Source organism: Geotrypetes seraphini, chromosome 7, assembly GCF_902459505.1.
Source record: "Geotrypetes seraphini chromosome 7, aGeoSer1.1, whole genome shotgun sequence".
Lineage (NCBI taxonomy): Eukaryota > Metazoa > Chordata > Amphibia > Gymnophiona > Dermophiidae > Geotrypetes > Geotrypetes seraphini.
In genome coordinates this window covers 174,237,013-174,257,322 of record NC_047090.1, presented here as the reverse complement: position 1 = coordinate 174,257,322, position 20,310 = coordinate 174,237,013, and the positions used below count along the sequence as shown (strand labels likewise).

General features: G+C 44.5%; 1 protein-coding gene across 2 annotated transcripts in view; it reads left to right on the top strand.

Annotated features, from left to right (window-relative positions):
• The window catches only part of CHGA (chromogranin A), a 140,505-nt gene that overhangs the window by 83,514 nt on the left and 36,681 nt on the right, over nucleotides 1–20,310 (top strand). Inside the window, exons 1-2 of one of the 2 annotated variants that reach the window (XM_033953111.1) lie at nucleotides 8,738–8,932; nucleotides 10,687–10,733. In XM_033953111.1, the coding sequence (XP_033809002.1) occupies nucleotides 8,887–8,932; nucleotides 10,687–10,733 (93 nt within the window). In that variant the 5' untranslated portion in view covers nucleotides 8,738–8,886. Of the gene's footprint in view, nucleotides 1–8,737; nucleotides 8,933–10,686; nucleotides 10,734–20,310 lie in introns of those variants that run through there. The other variant, XM_033953112.1, reaches the window with a different exon arrangement.

Below are 20,310 nucleotides of genomic sequence, written 5' to 3'. Positions count from 1 at the left end.
ACACAAGGAGACTCCCACAACATGTCTTCTAGTGGAGTTCCTGTTGGGCACCGGAGCTTTCACTTCCCTTGTTTGCAGTCTCAGTATTTGCCTTGGCAGCCGTATTTCAGGAGATACCTCTCCTCTTTTCTCTCTCCTTACACACCTCCCAGAGAACCCCGTTCCTCAGATAAGTCGCTCTTAGCTTTACCCTTCTCCTCCACTGCCAATTCCAGACTTCGTTCCTTTCATCCAGCTGCCTCCTATGACTTGAATAAATTACCCAACTTTGGGCTAAATTCACTAAGCCCACCGATCATGACTCCAACTGTCCACAAAGCCCCTTCCCTTGTTTAAAAGCAGACTGAAACCCCACCTTTTTGATATAGCCTTCAGTCCATAACCCTACTCCCCACTACCCACCAACACAGCCATCCTGTTTGTCTGTCTTGTCTGCTTAGATTGTAAGCCCTTGAGCAGGGACTGTCTTCCTTGTGACTCTGTACAGGGCTGCGTACGTCTGGTAGCGCTATAGAAATAATTCATAGTAGTAGTTGTAGTAGTGTGAAGAGTTTCAGTCTTTGGGAAGCAGAGCTGAGATTGTGATGTCACAATACCTCATTCCACCAATAAGAGCCAACCTCATCAGCGATGTCATAATAGCTTGATTGTCCTGTACTCCCCTCTGCCCTCCAACCCAGCCAGCAGATTAACCATTCCCCTTAACTGTACCCATGACATCATATTTGTCTATCTTATCTGCTTAGATTGTAAGCTCTTTGGAGCAGGGACTGTCTTCCTTGTGACTGTACAGGGCTGCGTACATTTGGAAGCACTATAGAAATAATTCATAGTAGTAGTAGTAGTAGTAGTAGTGTGAAGAGTTTCAGTCTTTGGGAAGCACAGTTGAGCTCGTGATGTCTTAATGCCTCATTCCACCAATTAGAGCCAACCTCATCAGTGATGTCACAATGGCTTGATTGTCCTGTCCTCCCTTCTGCCCTCCAACCCAGCCAGCAGATTAACCGTCCCCCTTAACTGTATCCATGACTTCCTGTCTGTCTGTCTTGCCTGCTTAGATTGTAAGCTCTTTCGAGCAGGGACTTTCTTCTTTGTGACTCTGTACAGCGCTGTGTACGTCTGGTAGCGCTATAGAAATAATTAGTAGTGGTAGTAGATATGCTGAAAAACTGGTGCTGTGTTCTACCACTATCAAACAAATCACAGTCTTCCACCTACTGTGGATTCAGAAGCTGTCTTCCTGACTAAACAGCTAAAGAGGGGAAAGATTTAGAGACACTTAGTAATGATCAGAGTTCAGGTTGTACTTATCTGACCTCACTCTTTTCTTTCGCAGCCCTGTACAATACATTCTCTTTACTACCCAGACTTACCACATTTTTTTTGTCTGACACGCCATGAAATAAATCTTGAAAACTACAACATTCAAATATAGCATTGCTTCGTATTTATGCAAACAGATTGGACGCCTGAGGAAGGCAACATTTGCCGAAACACAACCTGTGTCACGTCCTGCTTCATGTTGTATTGCTGTTACTTGAACAGAATTTTAATAAACGTGTTGTGGTCCATCCTGATTCCGGTGTCAGGTCAAAAGCGCGCCGGGACAAAGGCGCGCCCAGACAATTGAGCGCAGCGCGGAGGTGCGCACCGCTCTAAATTACTGTTTTTAGGGCTCCGATGTGGGTGTGTGGGGGGGAACCCCCCCCCACTTTACTTAATAGACATCGCGCCGCATTGTAGGGGCATTGTGGGGGGTTTGGGGGGTTGTAACCCCCCACATTTTACTGAAAACTTCACTTTTTCCCTGTTTTTAGGGAAAAAGTTAAGTTTACAGTAAAATGTGGAGGGTTACAACCCCCCAAACTCCCCATAACGCCGGCGCGATGTCTATTAAGTAAAGTGGGGGGTCCCACCCACGCCACCCGTAGGAGCCCTAAAAACAGTAATTTAGAGCGGCGTGCGCCTCCACGCTGCGCTCAATTGTCCGGGCGCGCCTTTGTCTTTCGCGCCGTTGTCTATGGACCCTGATTCCTGGCCTGGTTGCCCCCTTTTGGGGGGTGGAGGAGATAAGAGAGAGACATTTAAGTATCTTCATTACATAAATGCACAGAAGGTGAGTCTCTTTTAAGTAAAAGGAAGTTCAGGAATGAGAACATAAGAACATAAGAATAGCCTTACTGGGTCAGTAGGCCGTTCTCATGATGGCCAATCCAAGTCACTAGTACCTGGCCAAAACCCAAGGAGTAGCAATATTCCATGTAGTCGATCCAGGGCAAGCAGTGGCTTCCCTCATGTCTTTCTCAATAACAGACTATGGACTTTTCCTCCAGGAACTTGTCCAAACCTTTCTTAAAACCAGCTATGCTATTCGCTCTTTTACCACAACTTCTGGCAATGCATTCCAGAGCTTAACTATTCTCTGAGTGAAAAAATATTTCCTCCCTTTGGTTTTAAAAGTATTTCCCTTAACTTCGAGTGTCCCCTAGTCTTTGTCATTTTTAATGGAGTGAAGAATCGATCCACTTCTTTTTTTTTTTTAAATTCTTTATTCATTTTCAAAATTACATTAAGTGTATATATATATATATTCAATCACATTGACAATAAATACATCACTTACATTCTATCATTTGTACAATACATAAATTCTTATCCCTCCCTCATTCCCCCCCACCCTACCATATATTCCATTATCATATAAATACATGTTAATAAATTATCCCCCGCCCTACCCAATTGAACTGATAAATTTAAGAATTGATCCACTTCTTATGCCAGGTCAATGGCAGACATAAGCTTTCCTTTCTAAGTGCATTTTGCAATACACAGATCTGATGCTATTCTATGAGGTGTGAGTGTTGCCAGGTAGGACGTCCTCTGTGGCATGAGCATACCCATGCTCGGTCCACTTGTCCATTATCATATAAATACATGTTAATAAATTATCCCCCGCCCTACCCAATTGAACTGATAAATTTAAGAATTGATCCACTTCTTATGCCAGGTCAATGGCAGACATAAGCTTTCCTTTCTAAGTGCATTTTGCAATACACAGATCTGATGCTATTCTATGAGGTGTGAGTGTTGCCAGGTAGGACGTCCTCTGTGGCATGAGCATACCCATGCTCGGTCCACTTGTATAGCCCATTTGCTATACAAGTGGCAACTAGCATGCCAGCTTTATACAACAGAGGCTAGCACATACCTTTAATTTGATATGGAGGTAATTCATACAAATATGGCAAAAAAAGAGAAAAATATAATCACTTCTGTGGGATCTAAAAGCCTCCTTTTTGGGGGTCTGGGCATGGGATAGGGAGAAGATGAACTTCCATCTCTGGGAACTTGTTGGTCAGTATTGTCTTCTCTGCCTTCCATGTTTGCCTGCTTTGCTACTGTGGTCAGTGACTATCCATGCCTTCCTATATCACCCTGGGACTATGAGACTAGCCAGACCCCCAACTGAGGCAAAGAGGACAAAGGAAAATGGTAAAACCAAAGGACATAATTTGAGGTTGAGGGGTGGTAGATTCAAGAGCAATGTTAGGAAATTCTACTTTACGGAGAGGGTGGTGGATGCCTGGAATGCGCTCCCGAGAGAGGTGGTGGAGAGGAAAACGGTGACTGAGTTCAAAGAAGCGTGGGATGAACACAAAGGATCTAGAATCAGAAAATAAGATTAAATATTGAACTAAGGCCAGTACTGGGCAGACTTGAACGGTCTGTGTCTGTATATGGCCATTTGGTGGAGGATGGGCCGGGGAGGGCTTCAATGGCTGGGAGGGTGTAGATGGGCTGGAATAGGTTTTAAGAGAGATTTCAGCAGTTAGAACCCAAGCACAGTACTGGGTAGAGCTTTGGATTCTTACTCAGAAATAGCTAAGAAGAAAAAATTTAAAAATTTAAATTGAATCAGGTTGGGCAGACTGGATGGACCATTCGGGTCTTTATCTGCCATCATCTACTATGTTACCTGAAGTTTGGGGTGTCACCAAAGGGCTGAATCTAAGATGGTTGTCTCCTTGTTTGTCACTTCCTGGGATCTTGGAAACAGAGTGATATATTTTGGGTTTGGTTTTATAATTGGGGGGTTAATTTTGAGCTGGGGCCTTGAGTAGCTGGGGGTTTGGGTAGTGGCTTTTATTTCTATTATTATTTGTTAGTTCTGTTATTGCTTTGATATTTTAGAAGTCTGTTGCATTTGAAGCTCTATTGCATATATTGTGTTGATGTGTTGTAAGCCACTTTGTAGAATTTTTTTAAAATAGGAAAAGTACAATGTAAATATAATAGAATGAGAAATAATCACGTGATATGTTATGCATTTTAATTTGTCTATTCTCTGTCAGTTTCTTTGTGATATTCTACTACAGTTTGCTTATTTATTTATACATGGATACAGATGTTCTGGAGATAATTTATTAAACACTGACATATAAAACCATGAAAATTCAATTTAAAAAGTACAATGCTAAAAAATATGGTGATAAAAATCCACCCGGACCCTACATGGTCCATGTTTCGGTGAACACGCCTTCCTCAGGGGTCCAATGGTTTGCAACCTCACATATAAAGAATTGGACTGAAAAAAGTCTATTGTCTTTAAACCTGTGAGCAAAGAACACTGCAGACAAGCTGAAGTAGCAAAAATAAAAAATAAAAAATGCCCATCTGCAGTAACCATTATCTCTCTCCTTATTGGCTAAGGCTCTTAAAATTTGCATCTCCTCTTCCTATAGGCTAAGGCTCTTTACACCTGCATTGTGAGGTCATAGGGCTTTATGGTTATAGAAACATTGTAACATGATGGCAGATAAAGGCCAAATGGCTCATCTAGTCTGCCCAACAAAGAAAAATGGGGAGACCCAATAATCCACAGTGAAAACAATCCACCGATGAAAACAAAAAACTGTGGATACAGATGTTCTGGAGATAATTTATTAAACACTGACATTTTTTTGCTATTTCAGCTTGTCTGCGGTGTTCTTTGCTCACAGGTTTAAAGACAATAGGCTGTTTTCAGTCCAATTCTTTATATGTGAGTTTGCAAACCATTGGACCCTTGAGGAAGGCGTGTTCGCCGAAACACAGACCTTGTAGGGTCCGGTTGGATTTTTATCATTGTACTTTTTTAATTGAATTTTCATGGTTTTATATGTCAGTGTTTAATAAATTATCTCCAGAACATCTGTATCCACAATTTTGTTTTCATCGGTGGATTGTTTTCACTGTGGATCATCGGGTCTCCCCATTTTTCTTTGTTATTTATTTATGCACCACTTATATCCTAAGTGGTTTTACATTCAAGTACTTTATCATATTTCCCTATCTGTTGGAGTGAAGGGTCACTACTCGGGCTGGAGGAAGGTCACGAGCGGAGTTCCACAGGGGTCTGTACTCGGACCGCTGCTGTTCAATGTATTTATTAATGACCTGGAAATGGGGACGAAATGTGAAGTTATAAAATTTGCGGATGACACTAAACTCTGTAGAAGGTTAGAACTACGGAAGAGTGTGAGGACCTACAAAGGGACCTAAACAAACTGGAGGAGTGGGCAAATAAATGGCAGATGAACTTCAATGTAGGGAAATGCAAGGTCATGCATATAGGGAGAAAGAACCCGATGTTCAGCTACCAAATGGGGGGATTAGTATTAGAGGGAAGTAACCTTGAAAGAGATTTGGGTGTACTGGTGGATACAACAATGAAGTCAATGGCACAATGCGCTGCAGCCGCGAAGAAGGCAAACAGAATGTTGGGTATTATTAAGAAGGGTATTACGACCAGAACAAAAGAAGTCATCCTGCTGTTGTTTCGGGCAATGGTGCGCCCGCACCTGGAGTACTGTGTTCAGTATTGGTCACCGTACCTTAAGAAGGATATGGCAATACTTGAGAGGATCCAGAGGAGAGCGACATGAATGATTAAGGGCATGGAAAACCTTTCATACACTGAAAGATTGGAGAGACTGGGGCTCTTCTCCCTGGAAAAGCGGAGACTCAGAGGAGACATGATAGAGACCTGCAAGATCATGAAGGGCATAGAGAAAGTAGAGAGGGATAGATTCTTCAAACTTTCAAAACATATAAGAACAAGAGGGCATTCGGAAAAATTGGAAGGGGATAGATTCAAAACAAATGCTAGGAAGTTTTTCTTTACCCAGCGTGTGCTGGACACCTGGAATGCACTTCCAGAGGACGTAATAGGACAGAGTACGGTACTGGAGTTCAAGAAAGGATTGGACAATTTCCTGCTGAAGAAAGGGATAGAGGGGTATAGATAGGGGGCTACTGCGCAGGTCCTGGACCTGTTGGGCCGCCGCGTGAGCGGACTGCTGTGCACGATGGACCTTGGGTCTGACCCAGTGGAGGCATTGCTTATGTTCTTATGTCCCAATGGGCTCAAACTCTATCTAGAGTACCTGGGGTGATAGGAGATTAAGTGACTTGCCCAGGGTCACAAGGAACAACGAGGGATTTGAACCCACAACCTCAGGCTGTAGCTCTAACCACTGCGCCACACACTACCACAGAATGTTAGAGTTTTAATATTTATTAACCTGTTGTGATTTCTCTTAGTGGAATTTCCTGCAAGTCTTCCTCCCCTCCCCCTTTAAGGAAAAATTATCCCATATTAATAACAGAAATGAGTTTACTAAATTAAAAACTGCAGAAAGGAGCTAGGCGACTATTATACTGAACCAACAGAGATGCCTGAGAAATTGACATGAGAGTAGAAGTCTGTTCACAGGGATAAGAATTCATTTATTTAACTCAAAATAAATACAGAAACACATGATCAACTAGATCCTTTCAATATAAGGACATCACGTTTATAGGACTTTTTATACATGTCTTTTGGTTCTGTATTTATTTTGAATTTATAGAAATAAAAGATTGTTTGTCCCAAGGTTGACGTGTCCTATCCCACTCCCCACTTGTTCTTTCTGTATTGGATTTTACGTGGGGTTTCTGTTCCCTTTACTTTGTTCTATATTTGCTCACACAGGGATAAGGGATCGTGCTCAAAGTACTATTTTTCAATGGCTCCTCAAATTCTGTACTTACGGGAAATTCCTTCAGAAAAATATTGACCTTCTTAGAGAGATAGCGAAGGCTCGGATAAAGTGAGGAAAAGAGCTACTTTGGTTAATGGAGAAACATGATATTGATAAACTGCAGGATGCATTTACAGGGTAGAGAGTATGTCCGTACAGTTCAGGCCCTGTCAGAGGAGGTATGAGCTCGTTGCGGAGGATAAGCCCTTAACAGGGCCTTCATTTAACAAAGAGCCACAGAAGTGATGGCATTGATTATGAACATACAATAGATGGCTTGGATCCCAAGGGAAGGCGATTAACCACAAGGTTCAGATTCCTGATGTCATAAACTATTGCTAGAGGAGAGCCTTTATTAGTGCTCAGTGGTTTGGATTTTTTTTTTTTTTTTAAATTAAGTTCAATCATTTTGTATTGAGTTATATTGAAGCAGTTACAAAGAAAATACATTCATTGAGAAGGCAACAAGCTGATCAATAGCGATGTGAAAAAGAAAAAAAGAATTATATAAAACGGCATGGATATACAGGAATAACATTAATAAGGCCAATGAATGACGGTATGTAAATTTCCTGGTGGAATAAAGTTTGTATAACAGTTAAATATAGATGGTAATAGTCTTCCAGTATTTAATATTTAATTAAAAAAATGGGAACTACTACACCATTGGAGCTTATTGCCCTATTAACTGGATTGTGACATGATAATTCAGTTGCTTTATTAATTCATTATTTTAAATTAATATTTTTTTAACAGTAGATTTTTAGTGTCAACTGCTGCCTAAATAAGCCACACCAACATTCAACTAAGTCTACTAACTTTTAAATCTCTTCTATACAAATCACCTTATTTTATTTATAGAGTATTGATTCCCTATACTCTAGATCACTTAGATCTATTGACCAGCGTCTTTTCACAGTTCCTTCTGACATTCTATTTTTTCTGTTACAGTCCCTCAAACGTGGAATCTACTTCCAATTTATATAGGAGAAGAATCAGGTTTGGAGAGATTTAAGAGCAAACCAAAATGCTTTCTTTTTAAAGATGCATTTGATAGCTAATATAACTAGAATGTAGGACTAGATTAGGGGTTTCTACTAAGCCCTATGCTTTAAACATTGTGTTTTTTTTAATTTTTTCCCCCTCCCTAATGTTGTTTTGCCCTTATATGTTTCCTTTACTATATATTACTGTATCATTAATTTGTCTTGTCAGTCGTGTTTACATTGTCTGTTTCCCTTCAACTATTGTAATTTAATATTTTATACTTTGTAGATCGCTTAGAATGTTAATAAACGATTAATCAAATATTTAATAAACTTGGAACTTTCTAATGCCTGACCCAGGATGCCACCTCAAAATGGCAGGGCATAAAGAGAATTTGCCCCTAATCAACACGAATGAGAATAGTTTTTTTGCAAAGCTACGGATCTTGCACAATTTGGTTAAATCGCGCAGAGGTAGGGAATATTGCCATAGTCCATCCAAGCAGAAGCGAACCAGTGGGGATACTCAAGGAAAGTGTAGGGATCGCCTCCCTTCTCCTGCTCATGTGTCCTCAGCCTGGCCGAAAGGGGAAGGGACGAGGGTGTGGGGCGTATGGGAGAGAAGGAGTGGCCTCGTGTGACGTCACTTCCGAGGGGGCAGGGATATATAAATCAGGTGGCTGCTGCAGTGCCCATCAGGGACCTTCAGCAAAGGCGTGAGGAAAGCGAGGTGATCTCCGGTGCTTGTCTTGCCTTCTTCCCCTCAGCGGCTTTGCCCCTGCCCCGTAGGAATCGCCGGTCGCCTCCAGCCTACTCTCTCAGATACCACAGGCGGAAGAATGGTGGGCAAGGAGCTGCTGGCTGCGCTGCTTTGTGCGGTGCAAGGTGAGAGAACCCGGCTCGAGGCCTCAGTCAATCAGGGTCCGACGTCTAGTCCTTGGCGCAGCGAGCGTCCTTTCAGCACCAAGGACAGAGACGCCAGTTCCTGTAGCTATGAAGGGAAGCCCTGCTCGGGATTCGACGCGTGCGTCGTCTGGCAGCTCCTCTGCAAACCTTTTCTAAACGAGAATCTAGGGCAAGCGAGAATCCCAGCGCTAGCCTAGTAGCAGGGGGAACTGGGGCCGCTGCTTTCTCGTCCGTCAGGTCAGTGCGTGTCCTGAAAACTAAAAGCCGGCAAATGCGCTATGAGATCAGTGGTCTCCAACTCAAACCCTTCGCAGGGCCACATTTTGGATTTGGAGGTCCTCAGAAAAAAAATACTTAATGTCTTAGTAAAGTTTATAAATCTTTCCTTTCGGCTAAGTCTTAATAATAATATTATAATTTATAGCTAAAGAGACATATGATCAGGAAACTGTTTTATTTTACTTTTGTGATTATGATAAACATACCAAGGGCCTCGAAATAGTACCCGCATGTGGCCCCCGGGCCACAAGTTTGAGACCACTGGTTTATACCTAGCTGCTTCTGCTTTGAAGCGTTAATCAAATGACAAAAGCAGGCAGAAATGAAGTTAGAGGTCGATATTTAGGAGAGAAAAAAATAGCACAAAATTGGAGCCAGAATCTGGATTTAACAAATTACCGTATTTGCCGGCGTATAAGACGACTGGGCGTATAAGACGACCCCCCAACTTTTACAGTTAAAATATAGAGTTTGTTATATACTCGCCATATAAGACGACCCCTTCTTCCGCACACCTTCTGCACAACAAATAAAACTTAAAAGAACATCAGAATTTATTTCAACAATTTTAATTAATTCACTAAAGCTGAATAGAACAATAAACCCATGGGAGCTGCCATGCTATTTGTTTTCTAAACTGTTAACCAAACTGAAACTGTCAATGATAGAAGGAAGATAACACATAGAGGGAGAGAGCAAGTGCCGGGCAAGTCCCTAGCAAGTTTGCTGGCATGACAGTTTCCCTTTAAAAGCCTTCAAAAGCCTCCTGTTCGCCCCCGCAACTTCCTTAAGGGCTAGACTCCACACACGGCCGCATGTGCGAGAGACGTAGTCAAGAGAAAAGGGGTGGGGCCAGAGCGCCGCTGCTTCCCGCTGCACAGGATGAAGGAGCTGGAACCCTTGTCACACTGATGTCCCGCCATGGCCCCGCTGATGTCCCGGCAGGTTTACTAGTACCGTAAGCACCGTAAGGAGGTAAGGAAGGAGATGTTAGGGCATGTAAAGTAAGGGCATGTAAACAGTACCCGGCGTATAAGACGACCCCCGACTTTGGGGAGGATTTTAAGGTACTGAAAAGTCGTCTTATACGCCGGCAAATACGGTACATGCAAGAAATCAGGTGTCCCGATAATGGCTAGTTAGGTTGGGCTGGAGCGATGGCAGCTCCAGTAGTTGCCCTGAAAATGGCAAGGACAACCCAAGATTAACTATCCATATTTCGGGCAGACTGGATGAAGCACGCAGCTCTTTTATCTGCCGTCATCTACTATTGTACTACGAATGGTGTCTGTCAGAGAGAATCTGTAATCTCAGAAATGACAGGTAAATTAGCAGGATTTATGAAGCAAGATAAATCTGAGTACATGCCTACCAATATGGATTATTTTGGCTGGTCTTAAACGATTGCTAGAACTCAATTTTACATAATTAACTTTCTTGGTTTTATTTTTCAGTCATTTCCCTTCCATTATCTAACCAAATGAATCAAGACGACGCCAAGGTAAAATTTTAAAAACTGCCTCTTTGTCACAAAAACAACGTCTTGCAACCTTTATTTAAATGTACAGTACTTTGTATCACAAAAGGAGCACTGAGAACATTGATTTTTATGTTTAAAATACATCTAGATCCAAAGAATGCCATTCATATTTTTCTTTCAGTTGGCCAGAATGACTGGAGCATGCAAATATGGCAATATGAATCCATAAGGCAGTGATTAATTTGGTTGTTACAACCGCTGTAAAATAAAGGATGTATCGTATTTCTCACTTGTGTGGAATACTCATAGGGGTCCTTGGTTTTGAAATAAAAAGGAGTGATGATGGGGGATGGGGAGATGAGGTGTATCAAATACACTGATTTGAGGGAGTTAACCCTTTGAAAAATACTATTTGTAAGATTGTGTCGTGAGATTTTTATCCTGCACCTGAAATCTGCACACATGTACACAAACAGAAATGCTGGTGGGGGTGGGCTGGACGGTCCAGCAGGGGTAAGGGCCCGGCAGAGGGATTGGTCATCCCTCTTGCTGGCGAAGATCACACCGGTTCGAGGGGGAGGGTTGGCAGCAGGAGAGAGTGACTGAGTTTAAAGAAGCGTGGGATGAACACAGAGGATCTAGAATCAGAAAATAATATTAAAAATTGAACTAAGGCCAGTACTGGGCAGACTTGCACGGTCTGTGTCTGTGTATGGTCGTTTGGTGGAGGATGGGCTGGGGAGGTCTTCAATGGCTGGGAGGGTGTAGATGGGCTGGAGTAAGTCTTAACAGAGATTTCGGCAGTTGGAACCCAAGCACAGTACTGGGTAAAGCTTTGGATTCTTGCCCAGAAATAGCTAAGAAGAAAAAATTAAAAAATTTAAATTGAATCAGGTTGGGCAGACTGGATGGACCATTCGGGTCTTTATCTGCCGTCATCTACTATGTTACTATGTATCTCTCCTACCGGGGAACATTCGGGGGAGGGTTCAGGCGATCACAGCAGGAGAGATTGGGCTTCTCTCCTGCCACGATCATTATGAGTTAAATGCAACGTTACCTATAGCATATTACAAGAAACTTTTTTAGAAAAAGGTATCATTCATAGAGAAAATGATAACTGTTTCTCCTTGAGCTATGATTATAACCACTTCCCGTGTTCTCTCCATTTTTTAATTACAGTACTTCTTTGTGAGTGCGACACCACCACGATCAGCCCCAGGCTGATTACAACAAACCTTCCTCAGAAACTTGGTATTACAACAAACCTTCCTCAGAAACTTGGACTCCCCTCTTACAGTCACTGCGGTGCCGTCTAAGATGGAGTCCAGGTATCGGACCATTCCATCTTAAGGGGTTCGATAAACCGCAACTCTCACACCAGTCGTTGCTCGTGGAGTCGGCGCTTAAAAAAACGCAGCCCTCCAGAGTCTCGGCGGCGGTCCCGCCCGGTAGGGAGGGTCGCACTCTGGACAAGTTTGGTCGTCGCCTCTATTCTAATTCCCTCATGGCGACCAGGGTACTCAATTACGCCTTTACGTTCTCATCCTATCTGCGTAACATGGTGAAGGACTTGCCTCAGTATTGGGAGGTCATGCCTGATTCCCATAGAGAGGGCTTTACCACCTTCATGTCCAACTTGTCTCAATTGCGGCTCTACCTGTTCCACGCGGTGTATGACGCGTTTGAGCTCGCTTCGAGGGTGTCGGCCTTTGCGGTGGCTATGTGCCGCCTGGCGTGGCTCCGTACCCTCGATATGGATCCTAACTTACAGGAACGCCTGGCCAATTTACCGTGCGTGGGTTCGGAATTGTTCGATGAATCCCTGGAGGCGGCGACCAAACGTTTGTCGGAGCAGGAGCGCTCCTTGGCCTCTTTGGTCCGGACGAAACCTCGGCCTCCACCGCAAAAATCATTCCGGCCGCCCCCGAGAAGATATCCGCAGAAGTCTACGCCGGCCTTTTCTAGACCTCCGGCTCGGCGCCCGCCCCAACAGGGTAGAGGGGGACAACCGAAACCTCCAGCGCAGGGAGCATCCAAGCCGGCCCCGTCCTTTTGATGGGCTGGGCGGATGGGGGCGGGCCCCCTCCACAATATCGCCCGACCCCCTTCCAATCGGGGGTCGACTCAGGTCCTTTTATGTGGCTTGGACCGAGATTACATCCGACGCATGGGTGCTCCGGATCGTCTCCGAGGGCTACTCGCTCAATTTCTCAGCCACGCCGCCGGACCGCCCACCCGGAACTTGTCCGTGCAACCGGAACCAACTTCCCCTTCTCCTTTTGGAGGCCAGGGCCTTGTTGAGCCTACGGGTGGTGGAACCGGTACCCCCAGAACAACGGGGACGGGGGTTTTACTCCCGTTACTTTTTAGTCCCAAAGAAGACAGGGGACTTGCGTCCCATTTTGGACCTCCGGAAGCTCAACAAATTCCTGGTCCGGGAGAAGTTCCGTATGCTGTCTCTTCCAGTCCTGTACCCTCTGTTGGAGGAAGGGGATTGGATGTGCTCCCTGGACTTGAAGGAAGCCTATACTCATGTTCCGGTGCATCCTGCTTTCAGCAAGTTTTTACGGTTCCGGGTGGGGGATTGGCACCTTCAGTATCGGGTCCTCCCCTTTGGACTGGCTTCGTCCCCTCGAGTCTTCACAAAGTGTATGGTGGTGGTCGCGGCAGCCCTGAGATCTCGGGGGCTGCAGGTCTTTCCCTACCTGGACGATTGGCTGATCAAGGCCCATACCAGGGAGGGGGTTATCTCAGCGACCCAACAGACTATCATCTTCCTTCAACGTCTGGGGTTCGAAGTGAACTTCCCCAAGTCTCATTTGGATCCGACGCAATCTCTGCAGTTTATCGGAGCCGTGCTGGACACGGTTCGCCTCCGTTCCTTCCTCCCCCCTCCTCGGTTGGAGTCCCTGCTTCGATTGAGTCGACAAGTTTCGCTGAGGCCCACAGTTTCTGCTCGGTGCATGATGATACTCCTAGGCCACATGGCGTCGACGGTCCACGTCACGCCGTTCGCCCGGTTGCATCTGAGGCTTCCTCAGTGGACCTTGGCCTCGCAATGGCGTCAGGATTGCGATCCGGTCTCTTGCCCCATAACGGTGACTCCTTCTTTGAGACGCTCGCTCCGTTGGTGGACAAACTCTTCCAATCTTTCAGAGGGTTTGCTCTTTCTCGTCCCTCCGCATCGCAAAGTCCTCACGACGGATTCCTCGGAGTACGCGTTGGGGGCTCATGTCGACGGTCTGCGGACCCAGGGTCTATGGTCGGCAGAGGACCGTCTTTGTCACATCAATGTGTTGGAGCTTCGTGCCATTTTTCTGGCGGCTCGAGCGTTCTGCCACCTGCTCCGCGACCAGGTAGTTCTCGTGCGGACGGACAACCAGGTGACAATGTATTATGTGAACAAGCAAGGGGGAACGGGTTCTTGGGCCCTGTGCCAGGAAGCCCTGCGCCTTTGGGAATGGGCGGTCTCCCAGAACATCTTCCTACGGGCGGTTTACATTTAGGGAGAGAGGAACTGTCTGGCAGACAAACTCAGTCGTCTTCTCCAGCCGCACGAGTGGTTGTTGAACTCCCGGGTTCTGCACGAGGTCTTCGACCTCTGGGGGACTCCTCAGGTGGATCTGTTTGCCTCCCCGGAGACTCGCAAACTGCCCCTCTTTTGTTCTCGGATGTACTCCCTGGATCGTCTCGAGGCCGACGCCTTTCTTCTCGACTGGGGAGGGAGGTTCCTTTATGCGTTTCCTCCTTTTCCTCTAATCTTGAGAACGTTGGTGCATCTCAAATCGACCAGAGCCACTATGATTCTCATTGCACCTCGTTGGCCCAGACAGCACTGGTTCTCCCTGCTCCTTCAACTCAGTGTCAGGGACCCTCTGCTTCTGCCTGTTTTTCCCTCTCTGCTGTCTCAGAGTCGGGGTTCGCTGTTGCATCCCAATCTGCAGTCTTTGCATCTGACCGCTTGGTTCCTTTCCCCTTAAATTCGATTCCTGTTTCTCAGTCGGTGAGGGAGATTTTGGAAGCCTCGCGCAAAGTCTCGAATAGGCTTTGTTATTCCCAGAAGTGGACCAGATTTTCATCCTGGTGTTCCTCTAACCATCTGGACCCAAGTTCAGTTCCAGTGTCTTCGGTGTTGGAATATTTGCTGCATCTGTCTAAGTCTGGACTGAAGACGACTTCCATTCGGGTGCATCTCAGTGCCATTGCTGCATTCCATCGGCATCTCGAGGGTCGATCTCTCTCGCTTCACCCTCTGGTGACTCGTTTCATGAAGGGTCTCGTGAATGTTCACCGTCCTCTGAAACCTCCTCCTGTAGTTTGGGATCTTAATGTGGTCTTAGCTCAACTCATGAAGCCTCCCTTTGAACCTGTCGACAAATCTCACCTTAAGTTTCTCACTTGGAAGGTGGTCTTTTTGCTTGCGCTCACGTCTGCTCGTCGGATTAGTGAGCTGCAGGCTCTGGTGGCGGATCCACCTTTTACGGTGTTTCATCATGACAAGGTGGTTCTTCGCACCCATCCTAAATTTCTGCCTAAGGTAGTGTCTGATTTCCACCTCAATCAGTCTATTGTTCTTCCGGTGTTTTTCCCGAAGCCCCACTCTCATCCTGGTGAGGCTGCGCTTCATACGCTTGACTGTAAGAGGGCGTTGGCCTTTTATCTCCAACGTACCAAGTCTCATCGGAAGGTTCCTCAATTGTTTTTGTCCTTTGATCCTAATCGGTTGGGACATCCGGTTTCCAAGCGCACCTTGTCCAATTGGCTAGCTGCTTGTATTTCTTTTTGCTACGCTCAGGCTGGTCTCACGCTCCATGGTCGAGTCACGGGGCATAAGGTCCGGGCGATGGCAGCTTCTGTTGCTTTCCTCCGGTCTACTCCTGTGGAGGACATATGCAAGGCTGCCACTTGGTCTTCGGTTCATACGTTCACCTCCCACTACTGTCTGGACTCTTTGTCCAGAAGTGACGGCCGGTTTGGCCAGTCGGTGTTACGTAACTTGTTTTCCTAATTGCCATCCTCCCACCTGCCCTTTTTTTGGGTTGGCTTGGAGGTCACCCACATGTGAGAATATCATGCCTGCTTGTCCTGGGATAAAGCACAGTTACTTACCGTAACAGGTGTTATCCAGGGACAGCAGGCATATATTCTCACAACCCGCCCTCCTCCCCGGGGATGGCTTCTTTGCTGGTTATGGAACTGAGGACCACGAGGTGGGGATGTGCCCTCTAGTGGGCAAGAAGGCATGCACATGCGTGGTGCAGTGTAGCAAACTTGAAACTTCAATCAAGTTTGCTTGAAAAGCTGTCCGCGCTGGGGCTCCGTAGATGACGTCACCCACATGTGAGAATATATGCCTGCTGTCCCTGGATAACACCTGTTACGGTAAGTAACTGTGCTTTCTAGGCCCCCAGTCAAGACTAAAGATGCCATCTTCTGCCGGATTCTGATTGGCACTAAGGATGCTTCCAATTTGCCAGCATAAAACAATATCCACTCACCTCAGCCAAGTTTGGTTGTAGATGCTATAAAGTCGTACATGGTTTAGCACCTGATTATCTCGTGGATCATTTGTTATTTATCAATTCGCAACGCCCAAGACATAATTGTAATGTGTTTGCTTTTCCATCAGTAAAGGGTCATTTTATACAAGAACGATTTTCAGCAACTGCTATCTTTTCAGGCAGCTTCTTGCGATAACGAGTTTTGCAAATCTGTTAGCTAGCTCTGTCTCTTACCTGCAGTTCAGGACATTATTGAAAACCTACTTATTTAAGACATTTTTGTCATTTCCAGGTCATTTATTTTTATTGTCACTGTTTCAATTTCCTTTCCTAAACCGCATAGAACTCCTAAGGTATTGCGGTATATAAATATATATATATGCAAATAGATCAAGCAAGCATTGCTCATGGGTTAGACCGGCAGAATTAGGTCCTAGGTAGGAGTCATGTTAGTAATGAATTTGATTGATTGACGACTGCACTTCTTGATCAGACACCCTCTTGACCACATTTGGAATGAAAATAATTAATATGCGAGAGGACAGGTGCTGAGCTAGATAGGAGCTTTTGCATGTTTACACACCACAAAGGCTGGAACACAAAGAAGAAAAGAGACAGCTATCCTGGACAAGAACTAATTTATTACAAGTGGTCCTGGTATATGTTTAGCAGTTGTTGTTTTTTAAAAATTATTATTTCCACTGGTATTTGAAGGTGAGTTGCATTCAGTGCACTGGGCATTTTTCTGCCCCTGAAGAACTTACAGTCTGAGCACATATTGAGGTTAAATAACTTGTCCAAGTCCTAACCACCTTCTCTAGTGTGCCATCCACTTCTCCGACCACTACGTTACTCCTCCTCTCTGCTTATATGTAGCATAAGAATAGTCATACCGGGACAAACTGAAGGCCCATCAAGCCCAGCAGCCAACTCGGGTCCTAGCTAAATCCCAAGTAGTAAAACAGATTTTATTCTCCTTATCCTATAAATAAACAATGGATTTCCCCAAATGGCCTCTTTTACAAAATTATCCAAACCTTTTTAAAACACTGCTAAGCTAACTGATTTTCACCACATTCTCCGGAAACAAATTCCAGAGTTTAAACACACGTTGTGCGAAGAAATATTTTCTCTGGTTTGTTTTAAATCTACTACTTAGTAGTTTCATCGCATGTCCCCCCCCTCCCCCCCAGTCCTAGTATTTTTGGAAAAAGTAAACAAGCGATTCACATCTACCCTTTCCACTCCATTCAGTATTTTATAGACCTCTATCATGTCACCCCTGAGCTGTCTCTTCTCTGAGCTGAAGAGCCCTAGCCGCTTTCCTCATAGGGAGGTCATCCAATCCCTTTTTATCATTTCCGTCACCCTTCTTTGTACCTTTTCTAAGTCTGCTATATCTTTTTTGAGACACGATGAACACAATTACACACAGTATTTGAGGTGTGGCCCTACCATAGAGCGATACAAGGGCATTATAACATTTCCATCTTTGTTTTCCAGTCCTTTTCCTGATAATTCCCAACATTCCATGTGCTTTCTTAGCCGCCGTTGCACATCGAGCTGAAGGTTTCAACGTATCCTCAACAATGACACCTAGATCCTTTTCCTGGGCCGTGACTCCTGACACAGAACCCAGCATCACATAGCTCGAGTTCAGGTTTCTCTTCCCCACACGCATCACTTTGCACGTACTCACGTGAAACGCCATCTGCCATTGTGACGCCCGGTCTCCCAGTCTCACAGGGTCCTCTTGCAATTTTTCACAATCCTCTTGTGATTTAACAACTTTGTGTCCTCAGTAAATTTACCCTCCCTTTACAAAACTGCAAAGCTCTACAAAACTGAAAGCTCTGCGCTACTCCCGACACTCATAGAGTCCCTATGAGCATTGGGAGCAGCGCAGAGCATTCAGTGCACCGGCTTGCACTAAAAACCACTATCATGCTTTTGTAAAAGGGGGTTAATTATCTCACTAGTTATTCCCATCTCTAGATCATTGATAAACACGTGGACAGGAATAAATAGACAAAAGAGTTGGGCCAATGGGGTTTGTTTTTCTTTTCTACTGTCATTCGCATTGGTAATACATAATTTCATCCTTTGTGCCATCTGCCGATGCAGGTCCCGATGTTTTCACTGTTTTCGAATCCCCCTTTCTTCCTTTGTCTGAAACCTGGCAAGCAGCAGCTGTTGCATCACGAAGCATTCTCCATGCAAATGAGAAGGGCCAGCGAGAAGCTGGTGGTTTCTTAAGGCTCTTATTTCATTTAATTCCCTGGGAATGTAGCCACATTTATTTTAGAATTTCAAAACATGAGTTACAGGGAAAATCAGGCAACACGTTTGGAAGAACCCAGATATGGAGGCGGAAGAGAAACTGGTAAAAGCAGATGAAGGGCTTTAGGCAAGTTTTTCTTCCCCTTTTTAGCTTCATTGCTCTGATGACAGCATAGACTTAATTTTAACATACTGTAGCTATCAGAGGATAACTTTTATAGATTCTTTTTTCTAAGTCTGCACAACAGATTGTACGATGGATAGTTTGTAGAAGTTTACTGCTTTAATGGTATACAGTATTTTCCTCTTTCCTCTCTGGAGAATTGGTTGTTTGTTTGGTTTTTGCATGAAAAATTTCCAAGCCATCAAGTGCACCACCTTCCTTGGGCCTAATAATAGATTATTCTACTCTGCCTGTTCCCAAAGGTAGCTTGTTTTGGATAATTACTTTTCACAATCATGAAACAAAAGATCTTTTCCCAGTCTCAGAATTTATTTATTTAAAACATTTCTAATTTGCTTAATAACTCTCCTCGCCCAGATAAGTCGCTCTTAGCTTTACCCTTCTCCTCTACTGCCAATTCCAGACTTCGTTCCTTTCACCTAGCCTGGAATAAATTACCCGAGTTTGTCCGTCAAGCCCCTTCCCTTGTTTAAAAGCAGACTGAAAACCCACCTTTTTGATATAGCCTTCAATCCTTAACCCTACTCCTCTACCCACCATCCCAGCCTACTGATTAACCGATCTCCTTAACTGTATCCATGACATCCTGTTTGTCTGTATTGGCTGTTTAGATTGTAAGCTCTTTAGAGCAGGGACTGTCTTCTCTGTGTCTCTGTACAGCGCTGCGTATGTCTGGTAGTGCTATAGAAATAATTCATAATAATAGCAGTAGTAGTGTGATGAGTTTCAGTCTTTGGGAAGCAGAGCTGAGACTGTGATGTCATAATGCCTCATTCCACCAATAAGAGCCAACCTCATCAGTGATGTCACAATGGCTTCATTGTCCTGTACTCCCCTCTGCCCTCCAACCCAGCAGATTAACTGTATCCATGACATCCTGTTTGTCTGTCTTGGCTGTTTAGATTGTAAGCTCCTTTGAGCAGGGACTGTTTTCTTCTTCTTTGTGACTCTGTGCGCGCTGTGTGCATCTTGTAGCGCTATAGAAATAATTATTAATAATAATAATAATAATAGTAGTAGTAGTAGTAAACTAAGTGACTCACAATATCACATTCATAATATCATTAGACAAAACTGCCTCCATCAGACTTTACAAAGCCACACTTAAATTCTAAGCCCCGTTACAAAGAAAACAGAATTCTACATGAACTTTTCTTCTAGATCAGGTTCCTCCATCTCACTTCTCGGTCTAGATTACTAATATCAATTAAATGCCTGGACAAAGAAGTATGCTTTAAGCAATTTCCTGAACTGTAATATGGCGCACTGGGCTTTGCGTACAGTTTAGCTTGGCTTTTATACAAACTTTGCATGCTGCTGTGGGTACCCTCTGTTTAAAAGAGCTTTGTACGCAATTTATCTGTTCAAAGACTCCAGTAGACATCAACACATAGATCATTTGAAACCCTATGGTGAAAGCTAGACGGATGCTAGGTTGCATAGGGAGAAGTATGGCCAGTAGGAAAAAGGAGGTATTGGTGCCTCTGTATAAGACTCCGGTGAGACCTCATTTGGAATATTGTGTACCATTCTGGAGGCCCCACTTTCAAAAAGATATAAAAAGGATGGAGTCGGTCCAGAGGAAGGCTACTAAAATGGTGTGTGGCCTTCGTGATAAGGCGAACGGGGA